This window comes from Bradysia coprophila, unplaced genomic scaffold (assembly GCF_014529535.1).
Source record: "Bradysia coprophila strain Holo2 unplaced genomic scaffold, BU_Bcop_v1 contig_193, whole genome shotgun sequence".
Taxonomy (NCBI): domain Eukaryota; kingdom Metazoa; phylum Arthropoda; class Insecta; order Diptera; family Sciaridae; genus Bradysia; species Bradysia coprophila.
Genome location: NW_023503456.1, coordinates 2,518,864 through 2,538,913, shown reverse-complemented (window position 1 = coordinate 2,538,913; position 20,050 = coordinate 2,518,864). Strand labels below are relative to the sequence as shown.

Below are 20,050 nucleotides of genomic sequence, written 5' to 3'. Positions count from 1 at the left end.
GGTTTTTTATTTATATGAAATCGCCACGTCCTCCGGTTTGTATGAACCTGGTTTGTACATTCATTGACAGTTTAAAGGTTTGTTCCAATTAACTGTAAACCCGAACTTTGACAACACGAACGACAGCGATTTCATCCACAGAGATGAACATAGCCTAAACGTCAACCAATTTCTTTGTAAATTTTTCGTTAAAATTTTCGTCAGTCTGAAAAGGTTGAGGTTAAGTTGCCTTGCGTGGATTAAATTTGACATTTCGAAATGACTTCGGAACAAACCTATGTGCAGTGCCGGACTGGCTCAAAAAAGCCCTTCGGGCGTTGTATGAAGAAATTTTTCAAAAGACCATTCGTTGCCATTTCTTCATACAAAAATCAAAAGGCCCTTCGGGAATCGCCCGAACGCCCATAGGGCCAGTCCGGCACTGCCTATGTGCAGCGTCCGACACTTTAGGCCAATATGAGCTTAAAAATTGCCATCTTCAAAGTCTAGCTCAAGAGGACTTTGAAGCGGAGTTTTTTTTATTGGGTGGTCGCTCAGCAACAACCAGTTTTTGTTTTCTTTGGACACAGTCCCAGACCTGAAGCAAAAATTTTCTTTTTCCAAGAAAGATCCACTCAAAATTTAGGTAAAGTCACAGGAAAATTAAATGTAACAAAAAAGTTTGGTGCAATTTGAGTCTGACTGGTAATACACTCACATTTAATAGAAACGAGACGGTAAGTATATCACTACTACATAAGGAAGCAATGTTACTGTGTAAAATAAAAAGTTCCGACTGCTCTAGGAGCCTAAGAATTGTTTACAGCAAAATGTTTCTAATAATTTTTGGCGCTTCATTTAAATAAATTACTAAAAAAAAATTATGAATGTTTTCATTGATACGAAAAAAAAATTTGTTTGTTGTAAATTTGTACTGTTCGATTGACGATACCTTCGGCACATCACCACGATTCGAATCTTCGCTACTCGTAAACGTACTGCTAGTTTCGATACCCGAATCCTTTGTGGCAGAATCTTGACTACCTTGCCGTTCCGCTTCCCATCTGCTCCAATCGTCCGAGTCCTGTCCATCAAATCTTACCGTTTTCTTTCTTCGTTCGGTAAATCGCCGTGTGTCCGCTTGTTCATCCCAATATGGATCTGGATCGATCGGATACCGATCATATGTGGTTAATGATTGTTCCGTTGTTGTTAAAATATGCTTTTGATTGATTGGATGTCGTTGATGGTTTGAACGATTGTAATTATGATGATTGACATCCAGTTTTGTTGGATTATCGATTGGATTTGAGCTGAGCCGAGTATGATTAAGTGGCTTGGTGTGAGTGGCCGCTGGAAATAATTTTTTAACATCGGTATACACAGTACTTTCAGTCGACACCTGGTTTTTTTTGTTATGTTAAATCATTTAAAGATTTTTAGAAGATGGTACTTCTTGTCAAGAATCGAATCGAATATATTTTTCAAGCTGTCTGTCGTGAAAGAATATATTTGAAAGGTAAGAAGCAAAAAACCAAACCAATCAAATAAGTCAATAAAAATTGTCTAAGATATATCTTTGTTAGTAGCAGCTTGTGCCGTGGCCGCATCGCGGATACAGAGGTATCCAAAGCATTATTTCGCGTCACTTTTCAACCCGACAGCAATCGGCTTCCTTGAGTTATATCGATCAAACGAATAGTTAAATGAAGAAGGGGCACATGTCTCTCATTAGCGAATTGTAAGAAAAATTAAAATTCATTTAGCTCCGTTTCGAATCAGCCTTTTTGACGAAGAGCTAAATGAATGAAATTGAATTTTTCTTATAATTCGTTATTATGAGACATGACCTCTTTCTGTATTTAGCTATTCACATTATGACAGCCTAATGTCAAGTTGAAAATCTAGTGTTAGGTTGTGGTTTTGGGTAGTAAATGAATAGCTACACATTGTCGAAATCAGAGCTGTATACTGTTGGGAAGGGTAGCATCATTACAGGCTCGCTGGTACAACTGTATCAAAAATGTCACTTCAGCACAGGATGTGAATTAATGGCGTTGTTGAAGTGATATTCTTTTCGACTACTATGCGGCCTGGATGAAAAACAGTAGTTAAAAATATCAAAGAAAGAGAAGCCAGAAGCAGGAAACAGTAGTGTCGAACAAAGTATACGTCCGTGACTCTGCCTGTAGATACACATAGAAATGCCAAATAGATCTAATTCACGCCGTAAGTGTGCCTAAAATTTGAATTTCAAGTGAACCAGTCGACGAAAAAGTGAACCGAAAAATGCATTTCAACGCTAGAGCTCGTTCAGGAACTCTTCGTTAAGTTTCACTGGTGAGAATTTGGACACTTGTTTCATATAAAATATGTCAAAATCTTCACTTTGGGTAATGCATTTTAGTTCCTGAACGAGCCCCTATATGAAAATGACGCTGCGTTAGAAAGACTTGCGTGAGAAACATTTTGAATTTCGACCGCACTTACGGTGTGAATTCAAATTTTTAGGTGGATTAGGTCTCCTTTGCGTGCAGCTAGAGTAAATCAATCTTTTGACAATAGGCTGCCTCTGAATTTAAGAGTGATATCGCCAAAACTTGAACCAATTTGAAAACAATGGTTCGGCGATCCAGGCAAGCTATAGCTCGTTTGAATCATCTTTCAATTCTACGAAATAGGGATCTTTTACTTTTTCGGTTAGTTTCCCATTTTCTGAGTGAACACGTGAAAAGTGATAGCATGTCAAGGGGTGGTGAAAACCGTTTTTTTGTGATAGCTCAAGATAGACATGTTTCTAAAAGTTGAAAATTTGTAGGAATATAGGCCTTTGACAGACCTTCATAAAGAGTATAATCATCGGTATGGGCCGCCACCCGTTCTGGACTTATGACTCAAAATATGGTCAATGTTTGGACAGTCCTACTGGCTTGCAACAGAATTTATCCGCGGAACTGACTATAGGGTTTTGTAGCTGGACTTACACTCTTTCGTTCCACATATAATAAATCTCAGATAAATTCTGTTGCAAGCCATAAAGTTAGTCGAAGTAAACTTTCGCTCCAGGAGACCCATATTTTTCAGTGTTTTCAACTTGTTTTTGGTCTTCAAACAGGCTGGAGCGATGGAAATGAAATAAACTAAATCAAAATTACATGTTCAGTTTTAAAATAAGAACATTAGACGTGACCTGTTCTTATAAAATATTTTTCACCAACAACAAAAAATCGTGTGTAAATGTGATAAAGAAGTGACTTATGTAAGCATAACCAAAAGCTTCTTTCATTTTCAAAACATAAGCAGAATTGCAGAACACAAACAGAGACAACAAGAAGCTATTTATTACACAATTTCCCATCGACAATGTATACACAACTATCGTAACAAAGTTCGATTATTTTTTTTTTTCTCGAAAAGAACTTTATGTATTGAAAATTGAAGTAGGAGCAACAACACCGTCTTCTCTGTCGTATGTAGGACTGATAAATAATTTATGAGTAAGCTTAAATTGTCCTAGTTTTGTACACTTGTCGTGTTGTGAACAATGTATTGTTTGTGTGTGTGTGTGTGTTTGAAAGTGTGGTTGATAAGTATTTCCAATTAGATCGTTTCCCTTATTTTCTTTTTATTTTTCAATTTTGTGATTCGTTGTACTCATAACAATAATTTTAAAATAAAATTGTTCATATCGATTTAAGCGGCCCAGTGACAATATATTCCCTCTACCATGGTCAAGAAAAACATAGACAGAAAATGACGAACAAAATTACGTAGAATTTGTGGTCCCAACATAAAATGGACAAATTAGCGCAAAACATTTAAATGTTTCTACTAGAATGATCAAAATTTTCAACGCCTTCATGTGTTAGTGAAAATTTCTACGAAAAATTGTGCGAAATGTGTATTTTACACAAACTGGTGTTGGAACCTCATTGTATCGTGCAAAAATACCAGTCCATGGTCCATGAATGACTAGTCTAAGCGACTATCACTATATTTTCAGTCCGCTGTCAATTTGATGTCACTACACTGTCAGTACAACAAAATCATTATAGTGTCAGTTTAGTATACTCTCAGTTTCGTATTGTTGTTTTGAGTGAATGGATCCCATAACAAGAATAGTATGAAGGTACATAGTCGAACTAGATGTCAATTGTCAACCCGAAACGAAACCTTAATATACCAGAGCATATGATTAATTTTGCATGCAACACTGTGACGGAATGAACTGTTTCTATGCCAAAACACTAAAACGTACAGTTTACGCCACAAACCATATTGCCTGGCCAGGCTAACGTTCCACTCAGTGGAAAAACGATCCCATAAGGAGACTAGTCTTAGTATATGTTCTGGATATGTTAAGCAAATGATAATGTTGAAACGTTGAAAATGTCTGAAAATTTTCTATGCGAACGATTCTATTTTTCTTATGACTTGCTTAACATGCATGAAGCTAAGAGTAGTCTGCTTATCTTGAGAGTATTTTTGTTGCTTTCTGGTGAGATGTGGCAAATATTAATTGTATTTTTGTTGTCGGTAGCATTTGCATTCCTACTTTCAGGCCCTGAAATTCAGGGTGTGAACAGTAGCCCATGCGGAAGAGAATTGTCTATCGTTGATTATCCCTCACTAAGCCTAATGAGGACATTACAACTCAAAGATGTAAGAAATAGTTTAATTCCGTCACAGAATTGCGTAAAATGTTGTTTGCAATACATTTCGAATACTGGTATTTTATCGCCCACTATGTCTTCTAGTCAACCGAGGGAAGTTGCATACATTACAATAAATGTTCGATTTATAATGAATGAAAAAAAAATGGTTCAGACATCTTCCGGGACTTTGAATATTTAATGTCGGCTTTTCGGAAAATGTGTTGCACTCATTCATGTACAAAATTTCAAATACAAAAAAAAAAATTAAAATGAACTATGTGTAATGAACACCTTCTCATATTATATACATATATAACTCCACTACTTACATTATATACTCTTTTGCTATATAAAATTTGAAAACATAAAATATTGATTGACCAACATTGAATGTGTACTTATACACAGCAATAGCAACAAAAAATAGATAAAAAAAAGAAAGAAAATATCGTACATGTAAATATGTTCAAATGTTCAAGTAGCACACCCACTACCACTTTCAAATATGATGGAAATTATTTCCCAGAATTCTTTCATTTATAGATCGGAATTAAAATCAAACATCGCTTACAGCAGCACAAATAGCCATTCTCGATGGAAATATATAAATTTTTCATAGATTATAGGAGAAAACATACCAGCAGCGTTTGGTTATATTGATTTTTTTTTAGGTCGAACACTTCCTCCGCGGTACCATTCCGTTAAAAAAATTTCATTTGGCTATTACGATGAAAAGTTGTAAATCTACAGAGGATCAAACCAATGGAACCCAGCGAATATGATGAATAGCAAGAACGTTGGAAACATATTTCAATACTGACAAAATCCTATTAAGATCGTAAGGGCTACACAATGAAGTAAACAGTACTGCATCCGAATCGTGGATTCCGTGCGCATTTTCCGGATTGGCATCATCTGTCAGTGGATGATGGGAGTGGAGAATCCGAGTGAAATGTGTGTAAAGTCAGCCCAAAGTTTAGTAAAGACAGAAAAGCCTCTGGTGAATTTAGCAAAGATTCGAACCGTAATTAAGTCAAGTAAAGTAAAGTCGGGGATTGCATCGATTTACAGCTTTGTTGTTGAAATGAAATCGTCAAATTTCGCAAAAGTTCTAAAATTTTACAAATTTCGTCGAATTTCGTCAAATTTCACAAATTTCGTCAAAAGTTCACAATTCCTAGTATATAATAAATTCAGTCAGTTCCCTGAATGAGGAAACACTGTACCGTTATATTGATCGGATTTAAATACTTCCCGTGTGTGTTTGTGTATCCCATAATATGCACTACATTATTGAGTGTCATCTATAAAGCATAAACTATGGTAAACGAAAATAGGAATGACTTTTCCATGAACCGACGTTAAACAGCTAATTAATTTCGGAAAATATAACTCGGTAACTATGTTAAATACGAATATAACTCTGCCCACACACAAAAATATTCTCGTAAAATCATAACAAAACACGAAAATATTTTAGAAACTTTTCTAAATTAGAAATAAAAAGTTTTTATTATAAGCCCAAGCTTACCGGAGTAAAATCAAAGTTTTTTTTTCCGATTTATAATGAGGAAAATATTTTTACCAAACATTATTTTTACCTTTTTTTTACTTCATTTCCCAGAATTAAATGATAATAATCACTTTCTGATGACACTATATTGCGCTGCTGGTAACATTATTCCGTAATTTATGTGAAAACTTTTTTTCTTATTTTTATTCCAACTTCGATGAAAAGCAAACGGAGAAAAATTATATCGAAATTTTTATGGTGTATACATACAAGAACTATGCATGAACGGGAAAATTTATTTTATTTCGCAGTAAATTACTGCGATAACACAAGACAGAAAAACAAAAATGTTTTTTCCGAACTCAGTACAGTTTTTTTTCCTCGCAATTTAATCAATTACATAAAGTTTCAGGTTGTCTTTCTGTGCCACACATACTCTTATTATATATGTACCTCTGGCCCGTCACATATGTATTCCCGAATTATGTTTCACTATTTTCATTCAAGCCGAGTATTTCTCCGTTATTACAGTACAATGAATTCACCAAATTCGGTCGAAATAACAGTTAAGGTAGCCAGTTTCAAATCATCAAAACGTTTTCGCTTCAAGTTTATTCAACAAACAAACAAAAAATGAATTCACAGCACAATGATATATTACGTATTGATCATTTTTCAATCTTCGAACGGACAAGTCGACAGTTGGCGCTAATGTGAAACAGCGCCGAATAAACCTACCTTCGGCGGTGCATTTCGATCAATGGAAAATTATTCCAATGCTAAACTACTCACGAAATACACACCACACACACATACCCATACATTCACGAACATCCGATAAATTCTCTTTTCCACCGAAAAAATATATAAAAAATTTTATAGTCTCTCCATGCATACATATATAATTACACGAATAAGGGTTTTTCCGTTTCAAGTGAATCAGAAATTTGTGCCACACAACTCTTCCAAATTTCCATTTGGTCACAAGTGACTTGTGCACACATTATACATATACACATAATGTGTATTTGCGATGGCATTGTTTATTTTGAGATAGAGAGAGAGAGAGTGAAAGCACACATTATTTCAACACTACACCAAAAATACACCGAACAATTTCGCGTTTACCCCTAAAATATTCCGAATCCGAAATGAACCGAACAGTTGGAATGATTCATATCTAGAGAGCACAGGGGTGTAATAACTTAGAACAATCTTTATTGACGGTGCCTTAGTACATTTTTGATTTTTAACTAAATTATAAAAATATTGTGTGTTTCATGACTAATTGCCTTAAATCGATGGTATTTCGATGGTACACCAGTGGAGAACTATCTTCATACATACACTCATTCGCTAATGGAGAGAAACTTGGAAAATTTATCACGTGACGTCACATTGGAAAGCTTTGTTTGCTTATTTTTCCCACAATCAAATACATTCTCGCATAACTTTACTTCATACTACAGTATACGTATATATAACGGATGTGTGCTCCGCTCTGTACTTTTGTAATGTATCATCAGAGGAAAATCCAGATTCTTTCGATGGAACTTTCGATTATATGGAACTTTCATACTTTCATCATTTGTTTGTATTGGTATTTCTTTATGACGCACTGCATCGGAATCAATATGTATATATATTAAGTAGACAAAACCTCACATTTTCTGTTAAGAGCACTAGAAAAGAGCCAAAGAAAATGGAAAACTTTACAGCCAGAATGGAATTCGATTTAGAAAAATCGGAATTTGTACCGGAAAAATCGCACATCCATTGAGTGAGTCTTCAGAGACGTCGGTAGAAATGTGCTGGTATTGAATCAATTTTCGTTTTAGCATGGCAATAACAGCCACCACTGTACTGCATATTGTCAGCCGCTCAAGACTTGACTGAGGCCGTTTGTAGTCGCGGGTAGACGAAATTTGTTTGAGCTGCCCGGTAGCTAGTATATGTATATGTTTGACCACATCTTTGATCAGTATAATGTCTCAGAACAGAGTAAAATCCAAGATGTGGGTATGACATTTTGTAATTTTTTAATGGACGGCTGTACGTTTTGTGACGACTTATAAACAAATCGGTTCATTTTAGTGGGATACCGTAGAACATTTCTTGTTTAGATTCATGCTTTGCATTGATTAACAATAAGTTGGTTGGATGCTCCAACCTAATTTTAAACTCTTCACTAGTCGCAAATGTATAAATCGCACCGATTTGGAGGACATCAACACCATAGTCAGAGTAAAAATGACAAAACAAGGACACAGTCCCTCTACTCGGTGTCGAGACCATTGTCTTTCTACCACAGTAATCTACTACTATTACTACTTATTACTACATGTCTTTAAGTTCGTTCGTACAATAAATTTTGCATGCGGTAGTGAATCATGTAACCCAATAATTTATCCCCCGTTAGTCCGTTATTGTGTCAATTCGCTCGGTTGACGTCTGTCAATTTTTTTCTTTCTTTGTCTTGTGTGATTAAACATGAAAAACTGTGCAAACTGTGCCGAATAAAATTCAAATCAATAAGTGCTGGTACTTAATCCGGCTTTCAATAAAAAAAAAGAATTTTTGAAAAATGTTGTTTCATTCTGCACATAGTCGACTATAAATAAAAAAATGTCTATAAATTGCTTTCCCGGCCCGGAAAAGCGATTTCCCATATTCCGGAAGAAAAAAATTCTAAGAACCCAGACCACTTGAGACAAAGAAAAAATTTGAAAAACGGAAACCAACTTTTTTTGACATGGCGTGCCAGATATGTCTTCTAACAATAAATCCATCTATCAGTTGGTCAATTTTACCTATTTCAAGAGCAGATATAGTATTCTAGTTAGTTATAACACAAGCCTGAACTGTTTGAAAACTGTACTAACTGATCCGATTATTCTCATTGTTTTTCCGAAAAAGTACAATATACCTTCCAGTTCGTACTAACACAATTGTGATCCGCAGCCTGAACTATTCTAAAACTGTGCTACTTCATATTGAAACAATTTGATCGCTACAGCCTCAACTTTTCGGAAACTGTGCTAACTGTTCGAACTGGAACACTCTATACTAGCTGAGATATATGTTGAATCTCAGACTTTTTCCAATACTACAATGTCCTTTATACCGAGCATGAACCAATGATGCAATAACTTATCAAAAAAAAAACTTGAAATCTCAGTAGTACCAATTGTCCTTGAATGGAAAATGCACATTTTTATTGTTCGGGATGAGTGTGCATGTAATTAGAAATCCACTTGAAACATGGAGAAAATAACACTAAATTCAATGTCATTTCAACCTCAATTGATATACGTACATGGGTGTATGAAGAAAAACACACAGTGTACACAACATAAGTAGTTTCGTTTCGTTACAACCTTCCACATCCACATTATGTACATTATCCATATAAAAAGTCTGACGCGGACAGAACAGCATCATTTCAATCAGCACATATATTTTCTGACAATGACAATGAATTTGAAACGGAAAGACGACGGTATGGATGCGAACGAACGAACGAACGAAAAAAAAGTTGATTAATTGCTATCTCTCTACCAGTGGATGGGGGTGTACTACAAAATATATTTCACAGCATCAGCAGAGATTTATTTCGTTTCGTTTTTTTCTTTTTCTTTTTTTCATCGATTCAATACACAAAAAGGGGTATCCTTTGGAGCAGATAGAAAATTTACATACAGAAAAACTGACAATGAATGGGGGGGAAGATGCCTCATAGGAGGAAGACAAAGAAGAATTTGCAAATTGAGCCCGAAACCATAAATCTTCTGTGAATGATTTTCTGTAGGTGCTAATTTCTGTTTTGTCTGATCCAATTATAAATGTCATTGATGTAGCGCAGCCCACACGACAGACGTCATTAGATGACACCACAAAGTGTAAAGTAATTGCATTTTGTCTATAATCATCCGATGCCATGCACTCCACACACACACACACACACACACACACGCACAGTGGTCAGAATTAATTACGTATCTTATACCAATACCACAACAGTCAGCCGTTTAAGTTCATTCATTAATTATTTAAAGTTTTAGCACTCGTTGTCCGTTTCTGTGCAATGAAAAAGTTAACTTTGCTCAAATGTCCGTTTCTGTGCAATCTTTGTCGCCCATTGGGTTTGTATAATGTTTAATCTTTGTTTTGCAATTGGGTAGTGGGGGAAACCAGGAAGCTAGAAACACCAAATCGACAAATAAATCTGCAGTCATTTTTATCAGAAAAAGCAATCAAAATTGCAAAGCGAAAACGATCTGTTCGAACCGGTTGGAAAATTATTTGAAACCGTTTTGATTTTGTGATGCCCAACGATACCGAACAGGGATGTAACGGATGTAATTTAGAACAATTTTTATTGCCGCTGCTTAGAACATTTTTGGTTTTTGTACCAGCCCTGTTGAATGTCGTTCAAAATGATCGACTTGTTTTTTAAATTTTCTGAATGTTACAGTCCCTAAACCTGTAGAAATGTTTGATTTGAGTAAATTTAGCTTTTCTTCTGTCACATCTTTTGGCAGCTTGTATCGTTTTAATACAATTTTTATGGTAAAGTGGTACACCCAACGACATTCCGAAACCACCTACGCCACTATTATATACTTACTGTTTTATATGGATGGATGAAAACTTACTCACCATATGTCTATAAAGTGACGATTATTTTCAAAACTCAACTTTGTTGAATTTTGATTTTATTCCATTGTTTAAATTGAATGGAATAAAATCAAAATTCAACAAAGTTGAGTTTTGAAAATAAAATCGTCACCAATCACTCGATGAACGACTCTCTCAAACACATACGCAGAAAAAGCCACGTGGGTGTTTGAACGGAACGATAAAAATGTTTGAAAACCTTCACAACGACACAATTGAAGTTTTAAGTTCGTTTGCGTGCGCTGTACGTTTTTTGCCATTGCATTAACACACATAAACTAATACACACACAGAGATGATTCCACACCTATACACACTAGTAAACTAGATTTCTAACGTTTTTTCTGCTCTCCAAACTATCCAGAATCTTCTAGTTTTTTTTCGAGATATCGACACTCTAAAAGCTTTCTTGTCAATGCCAAATGGATAAGAGAAAACGTTTTGTTGGCACTTATGTATTTGCGATGGTATGGCATTGTTTATTAATTGAGAGAGAAAGCTTATTATATCTTAGTGTGTGTGAGATAGAGAGAGAGTTTAAAGGGGGAATGGCAATAAAATATATACACTCAGATCAAGCAGGCAAAATCAATTTTCTCTCTCGCGTATAAGGGAAAAAAAGCTTCATTCTTCCTGCTTTCAAGCATTTTATACGTGTGTGACACTTTGAACGAACTACAAATAAGAAAGACCAATGAAACGCAGATTTTGCTTTTTTGTTTGGTCTTCTGTAATTAAATTAATAAAAATCTGATTTTATTTAAAAAAAAATCTTTGATACGAGCTGAACAATCCGTCTGATTCCAATTGTATTCCAGAAATCGGTTAAATTTGCATTTAAAATGTTTGTCGATTTATTTGGCTGGGTTAGCGGAAGGTAATCAAAATTCCAGATCATATGGAATGTTCTGCTCGTCCCAAAGTTTTTTTTTTTTACAAAAAGAATCAGATTTTAATTAATTTAATTGGAGAACTTTGGGTATATTCAAGATGTGATCTGACATGAGCATTATAAATGCTTGCCAGACACTGAACGTTCCGGAATTCTGCACAAATCCTCTTTAAAAAGCCCAACATGGAGAACGCTTTGGCAAAATTAAAGCTCCCCTTTTACTCACTCGACAGCCGCCAAATATGTGGCTAAGGCCATTCGAAGCGGCGATGTGAAAAAATTTGCCGTAGTTATCTGGTAGCTAGAACAATCAGTTAAAAAAACGGTAAAAAGTAAATGTGACGTAAAAGTTTTATCAACAAAAATTGACCCAAAAAGTTTTTGAAAGAAAATTTTACAAAAATAAATTTGTGTCACCAGTGGCTTTCTTCCGTTTAAATTCCGTGCTTTCAGCCATTTTTGAAACATTTTCCTAACAATAGTTTCCTCGACATCAATCGAAAGGGTTTTGATTTTGTAAGTATGTCAACAAACCTAAAAAAAATCTAGAGAAATCAGTCTGAATCCCAAAATCTAGGAACCAATCTTGGAACACTCATGTCGAATATAACTAAAATCCATTTAAAACTCCGAAGTTAAAAAATGCCAGAGGAATGATCCGTCATCCGAAAATTGAGGAACCAACCCAGTGGAAGTTAATGCTTAATGGTCCCTACAATTTCCAACAAGAACGCTATCCATCCAAAAACAACACACAACTTTCACCGCAATACCATCCATATCATGTGCCAGAATTATACAACACACACATGCAAATTAGCTTTTATATGGCATTTTTATGGAGACTTAGGTAGGGCTCCCACGGTATATGTTGTATCCAGCTTTTGAAAATTGCATTCTTATTTTTGGGACATTATCATGGCCCTACGTTAGTGAAGGGCCGTGACGCAGGTCCGTTCACACTGAAAAATTTGACAATTTTTTTTTTCTGTAGGACTGAGGAACATATATACACGAACTTTTTGACTTTTCCCCCTTTGCTCCTACTACCCCCAAAGTATTTTATTCATAATCTGTGCGTCCATACGAGTTCAACGAGCTATCACACGCCTCATAAGGTTAAGATTTGGCCAAGATATTAAATTTCAAAACTTGGAAATTTGTAGAAATTTGTATGAAGAAATGGATTTTCATGCATTTTGAATTAGATGAATTTTACCAACCTTTGTTACTTTGTCACTTTGTTACAACGAAACTTTTGAATTTACTGGTGGATTTGGCTGAAATTTTCAGGGTATGTCAAGGAAACTAATTTGAAGTAATTTTCATAAAATCTTATAATTTCGGAGCTATGAGCGTTTTAAGCTATTGAACTATAGGACCCATAACTCAGTCGACACGTGTTTCAGTGTTTTCAAAAAAAAATCTATCATTTGGGAGCTATGAGCGTTTTAATTGCGAGCTATATCAGCTATGACCGAGGCTATGACTCGGAAAATACGGCGGATGGAAACCTCGTGTAAAAGACAAATTTATAGAGTTTCAAATTCTAGTCGATGCGTGTTTCATGGTTTCCCTAAAAAGTCGCTTATTTGGTAGCTATGAGTGTTTTAAGTGGCTATGTCCACAATAGCTCGGAAAATATGGCAGATAGAAACCTCGTATAAAAGACAAAGTTATAGAGTTTCACATTCTAGTCGATGCGGTTTCATGGTGTTCCTAAAAAGTCGCTTACTTGGGAGCTATGAGCGTTTTAAGTGCGTCAAATTTTCGATTTTCGTCAATTTTTCGATTTTCATCAAAGTTTTGATTTTCGTCAAATTTTCTAATTTCGTCAAATTTTCAATTTTCGTCAAATGAAAGCTGGAAGATTCAGATCAAAGAGAAAGTTATATAGTTTTGTAAGAAGAATATTTTCGTTCAAACTGCACAATCTGTTATCTGCCACCAAATTCTAAATAATCAAAACTTACAAAAGAGCTGATATCGCCCAAAACCACTTACAGTGGAGGTGTGACGCAAGTCCTGTTATCCACTTACAAAAGAACTAATATCGGTGTAGGTGAACGCTTACAGATTCGACACACAAAAAGATATGCGTCACAAATGGCAGCTGATGAGGAAAGCACGCGAAAGTTTGATCAGCAAAAATTTGACCCGAAAAATTTTAGGAAGAAAATTATAACAAAAAAATTTGCGTCAACAAGTGGCAGATGATTCTGCTTTCTTCCGTTTGAATCCCATTCTTTAAAGCAATATACTTCACAATTTTAAAAAATTTCCTTCCTCAACATCTGCCACTTGTTGACGCAAACTTTTTTTATAATTTTCTTCCTAAAATTTTTCTGATAAGATTTTTGTCGATAAAACTTTCGCGTACTTTCCTCATCAGCTGCCATTTGTGACGCATATCTTTTTGCGTGTCGAATCTGTAAGCGTCACCTACACCGATATCAGTTCTTTTGTAAGTGGATAACAGGACTTCCGTCACACCTCCACTGTAAGTGGTTTTGAGCGATTGACCTATAGCCAAAATTTCGGGAAAATCTATGGAAACGTTTAGGAGTTGCTGGATCCACTTTTCCATGGAAACTAACTAACGTATGCATTTTTAGTCATCTGAAAATGTGAAATTTTGCTTATTTTCATACAAATGTCCGAGTTTAGGGGTCGTTGGAGCCAAGGGAGAAAGTCAAAAAGTTGCTGTAAATATTTTCCTTAGTCCAAAAAAAAAAAGTTTTGGTAGTGGACTTGCGTCACACTTGATTAATAACATGCGGGCATGATATGTTTGGCCGCTTTTTCAATCAGTAGAATATCTTAAAACAGCCTAAACTCAAAAAAATTAGGTCGATCATTTCAAAATTTTATGTCGGCGGCTGCGCGGATTGACGTTTGAACCAGTTTTATAAAAAAAATCGGTGTATTTTAGAGGAATGCCTGAAAGTAATTTTCTGCTTAGAATGATTTTTTACATCGATTTCAAATAATTTACAAGAATTGCCTCGATTTGTGCGAACAAATGTTTTCTATGCCTAGAACTTTGCTAAGTCGAGTCACAGTCTATGAAACTATTGGTCTCGCTGAACTTACTCAAGACATGATGTATGTGTGTTACTCTAATGAATAATAATCGCGACAGATTACTGTCACGCTGCTGGCTAACGATTAGTGCAGCTTCAGGATAGTGATTCAGACCATCTGAATCAGATGAAATTCGTTTCACGACACCATAATTTTGGAACAAAACACACCTAACGTCTCAGTCAAAACAAACAGATTATGTTACATCCCTTCTAAGAAGTGTGTCTTCAAGTATCAGTATAAAAAAAACGAAATTTTTCAAATATACAAAAGAGAAATCCCAAAACAAAAAATTGCGTCAAAATGAATACTTACCATCAAAATCAGTGGGTGTGCAACGTAGTTCCTCCTCGGAACTGCTAAATGATCGTTGTTGCGTTAGATATGGTCCTCCGAGAGGTCGTTTGTGCTTGTTTTGTACGTCTGAACTAAGACCTAGTGTTTGTGGCATTGAATGATGCTGGATATCGTGTTGTTTTTGTTGCGTGTAATGCTGTTGTTGCCTCGGATGCACCAGGTGTGGATGTTGACGCATAAGTCCATCAAGTTCACCCTGTGCAAATGGTATACTCTATTGAGTAAATTGACTAAAAACAAATGTCTCCCATCAGTCGGCGGTGTTAACACGTACCTGATAATACTTCGGATCATCATCTGGATACATCGAATGTGTGTGACCGATCACAGAATGTTGTGCATGAAACTGGTGCGGATTGTTTGTACCAATTTGTTGTTGGTGACTTTGATAAACGGATGGTTGTTGGTACTGTTGATGGTGTGGCTGTTGATGTTGTGGTTGCTGCTGCTGCTGCTGATGTTGAATTTGTTGTTGTTGTTGTTGTTGTTGTTGCTGTTGGTATTGTTGGTTCTGTGATTGCATTCGCCGTTGTGGCAGCATCATTGTACTATCCACACCCTCTGAGGACATTCGTCGCGGTGGCTCTTGCTGTGAATATTGGCGTCTCAATTGGCTGCCCGATCGTTGTAGCGGTTGATTTTCTTTTTCTGCAGCGCTTCGGGCCCGTTCCAATTTCGGTCGCTTATCTGACATATCTTGTGAATCCGGTAGAAGTGACTGAAAATCGAAGGAGTTTATGATTTAGAAACTAATACAATGTCGCTCACGCCTCAATTCGCTTACTCCACTCATATGAGGCTCGATGCGACGAATGTAGCTGTCACTTTCAGGTACTTTATTTATCCACTGACCGGTTTTCGATAAAAGTTCTTGTTTTTTGCGGCATAGGATACAGACCCAAATTACCTAGAATAGAAGAAAAGGCAAAACTATAAGAATATGACAAGATGTTTGTGTAATACAGATACACAGGAAGGCGATTGGTAGAAATAACGACATTGTGATGTAAGACATAATTCGACCACTGTTTCGATCTAAGAGAAAAAGCATCTAAAAAATATCATCAGACCATGGCGACAGTAGCACTATATCATTTTGTGCACGAACAATTCTAGCGAATCTTAATTGAAATGAAATTTCAGTTCATCACTAAACCTAAAACCTGCAAACTGGTGTCTAAACGCTAACCTCGGTTTTTCCCTTTCATCCACAGCACCAACTTCCATTGTAATTTGAACAAAGGAAACAAACAGAAATTTTCTCCGACACACCGCATTGAGTTGTCGTAATATTTGAATAAAACCTGGACAATAGACAGTAATTTCCACTACCAACATCCAACTCAACAGTTTCCATTCTATCCGTTTACTTGTCTGGGTCTCGTGTTATGCTAAATAAAACGGAAAATTACTTCTACATTCACATTGTGTCAACGTTCCAAATGCACATACAAAGTGCAACAACAGAGACTCATAAAATATTGTCCGAAAAATCGGTAGACCAGAAAGTGCAAATTAAATCGATGAAAATGACGGAACCTGCTGCATATATATGTGACTTGACCACATCAATCATTTAACTATTAAGGTCAATGCGTTGCAATTGAGTTAATATAAGAGGAGACTACCGTCGAATATTCCAATTTAGTTATTTCCCATTTTCCGAACGCATCGATGGACATAAAGTTGTTGCGTTAGAAGAACAACGTATTGCAGTTCAATTAGTTGAGTGAAAATTTGTCTGAATTTACCCCTAGTGATTTGAGTGAAGACGATAATATGGGAAAAAATTGTTCCTTTTAAGAGCAATGTGTAAGAAAGCAATTTTCATTTTACTTTTGTTTAACGGATATGTCCTGAGCACAAGTTCTGTGGCTGACTCCTGGTCGGATTTTGCAGAGACTATGAAAGATTCAATGAAAAAATGTCCAGTGAATGTAAGTGTTGCCTATTCTCGGTAGTCGATATAGAAGTTTAACAGAAATTGATTGTTTTATGTGTTAGATGTGAGATTACCAATAAGTGTTAAATGTAAATTGCTGGCATCAGATGAATATCTAAATGTAAAAAGGGGACGTGTTAAATTAGCAAATTGTAAGAAAAAATGAATTTTCATTTCTGATAGTCTGATAGTAGAAGGTTTTTAATTCACAGAGGAAAAAACATCGTCAGCCTATTTGGAATGGAGTCAAATCATTGAAATTTCATTAGCCAATTGAACACGTCACATTTTTGCATTTAGATAATCATGGCATTACTATGTGCATCGAACCATTCTCTTTTTCGATGTACGAAAGAGGCAGAAAGACATGCATGTACAGATATCGAATTATAAGAAAAATGAAATTTCAGTGATGTAGTTTCATTCCCAATAGGCCGACGATGTGAAACAAAGTAAAATCAATGAAATTTCATTTTCCTTAAAATTCGCTAATTTGAGACGCCCGCATTTTGCATTTAGATATGTGTATCGGAATGCTGTTGTTTTGAATATGCCCAGAATATGAGAAGAATACGTAAATAGCTATTTATGCCACTCGGTATCATAATATGCAAAATTTGCAACCTTTGGATGCCTCTGTGGCATAAAACGTTGTATGAATCTCGGTGCAAAGTACTTTATTAGGCTCACGATGTGTATTGTGACTCTCGACCTGCGGTCTCGAGTCACAATTACACATCTAGAGCCTAATAAAGTACTTTGCACTCAATGTCATAAATAACTATTTCCTAACATGAGCGTAAATGTAAATTTAGCGCAATAGATGTCAAAATTGTCAACCCGAGGCGAGGTCGTTGTCGACAGCACATCGTATGAACAAAATTCCTCTTAAATTGGGGAACACCATTTCGATATAAAGATCAGCCTCAAAATTCTTCTCCATAGATCTTAGCAATGGAATTTACTTTCAGCTCAACATGTTTGATTGCATCAGAGACTGCAGTCTTGATGTTTTCGATAATATGATAGCATCCGATGTCATACCATTGACAGTTGAAATGAAACTCATACGAAAACATGCACTACAACAAACACCGATTGCTGACATCGAACAACCCCTTGACAAAACAATAGATCGCAGTAATACAGCCCTATCAAAAGCGTCCTGGTCCGGTTATATTTTAAAAAAATTGATCAATCTCTTGAGCACACATACCCTTAACATTGATTTAACTCAAACAGCGGCTGTGGGAAGAGGTTTTGATAGATGGATGTGTTACTAGAACTGAATTGGTTCGCTAATGAATACCTTCCTGCTGAAACAGGTCCCAATCGACGTAATCGTAATCAAATGATACCGATGATGATATTGGGAGTAACTGCATTGGGCGCCTTTACAATACCAATGGGATTTCAGTTCCTATCGATAGTAAGCGGGAAGGCTCTACTACTGGCTAAAATGGCACTGATTATGGCGATAATGAACGGAGCGAAAAGGGTAACATTTCTCTCATATATGAATGCATTGTAGTTTGACTACACGACTTTCTTGTTGTTATTGTTCATTGAAGCGATATGCGCTTCTCTGCAGAGCACATGCACTCTGATTATTTATTTATAATTACAGGTAGCATCGTCAGGCGTACATTACGGTCTATATCACTCGGAACCACATCATCAACATGGCTATCATTATTTGGATAGAGGCGATACCAATCAACCTAGATTCAGTCGAATGTAAAATGAAAAAAAAAACAATTCTGATCGTGAACGGTCATAATGCCAATAAAAAATGTTTTGTTTTGTTTTGTGTGAATCCGGATTGAACATTTATTTTCGTGTATGGAACATTACGCTCTTTGTAAGAAATATTAAAAACAATGGCCGCATTTGTGCCCGTGAAAGGTAAACAAATTCTTAGAAACTGAGCCCCCAGCTGAAAAGTGTTAAAAATTATTTTTGAACTTGAAGCATCGAAACCTATTTTCAGCGAAGTAATTCCGTGACATTTCAGGTCAGAGTTTTGGGAACTCTGCCTTTTTTATAAGTTAGGACAAACTTTGAAACGTACTGCTGTCCATTAAAAAAATACGAAATCGCGGACCCAGTCTACGATTTTCCACTATTTTGGAACATTCCATGTAATTCTATAGTTCTGGGCTAGGGAAGACAGTGGACCATGAAGACGTGACTTATTTTTAGGAACTGACCTCTGGTGACTTCAAACTTGTTAAAAGTTCAAATGTAAGCCGAAAAAATTGCCAAAAACGTGAGAAATGTCTGTCTAGTGTCTAGAACAAAGAAGAGCTAGAAACGTAAGGATTCGACATTATTTTGGATGGGTTACTCCATAGACAGTCACAAAAATTATTTCATCCTGGAACGGGACCAATAAAATAGTTATGTCACACGAAAATGCTTTCGTAAAGTAAAGAAATATTTTCATAGGGAATAGAGGTGAGCGCCGGCGCCAGTTGCGCCGATCGCCGCCGAAAATTTCAGTAAAAATTCAGCCGCCGCCGGTTGAAATTTTTTAATTGTTCAGCCGATTGCGCCGCCGCCGGTAAAAATAAAACACTGCGCCGCCGCTGCGCCGCCGGTTTATTTTTTCCTCATTTTTCGGCGCAAAGTAGAGGTAATTGGGAATGAATTTGTTACACTAAGTACGAGAAAAAATAAATTTTTATCAAAAAACACAATAGAATTGAGTGAGGATAACCAACATATTGCATGTGTCCAAAATGAGAACGCATGGTAGACAACTAATACGTGACTAATGATTCGAAAAATCTGTATAAGTGATGGTATCTTGTGAAAAATGGACTCGCGTGTAAAGTCAACTCCTTCGCTGCGCTCGTATACGTTGATGTTGATAAAAAGAGAAAATAATATTTTGGTAATTCTATATCACCAATTAATAACTGACAGATTTTTCAACTTTCTTCTTTATT

General features: G+C 36.0%; 2 protein-coding genes across 8 annotated transcripts in view; one reads left to right on the top strand and one right to left on the bottom strand.

Moving 5' to 3' along the window:
• LOC119075243 (regulating synaptic membrane exocytosis protein 1) overlaps positions 1-20,050 on the bottom strand; it is a 72,717-nt gene that overhangs the window by 40,239 nt on the left and 12,428 nt on the right. For all 7 annotated transcript variants that reach the window (XR_005087344.1, XR_005087342.1, XR_005087340.1 and 4 more), the window contains exons 4-7: positions 15,942-16,064; positions 15,432-15,875; positions 15,116-15,353; positions 932-1,332 (exon numbers count right to left, since the gene is read on the bottom strand). Coding sequence is in view for 2 of the 7 variants with exons in the window: in XM_037181640.1 (XP_037037535.1) it covers positions 932-1,332; positions 15,116-15,353; positions 15,432-15,875; positions 15,942-16,064 (1,206 nt within the window). In the remaining 5 variants the exon portion in view is untranslated. The remainder of the gene's footprint in view (positions 1-931; positions 1,333-15,115; positions 15,354-15,431; positions 15,876-15,941; positions 16,065-20,050) is intronic.
• On the top strand, positions 16,821-18,899 carry LOC119075249. Its single transcript, XM_037181648.1, has 4 exons — positions 16,821-17,094; positions 18,071-18,356; positions 18,425-18,597; positions 18,727-18,899. The coding sequence occupies exons 1-4, from the start codon at positions 16,966-16,968 to the stop codon at positions 18,838-18,840; spliced, it is 702 nt and encodes a 233-aa protein (XP_037037543.1). The 5' UTR covers positions 16,821-16,965; the 3' UTR covers positions 18,841-18,899.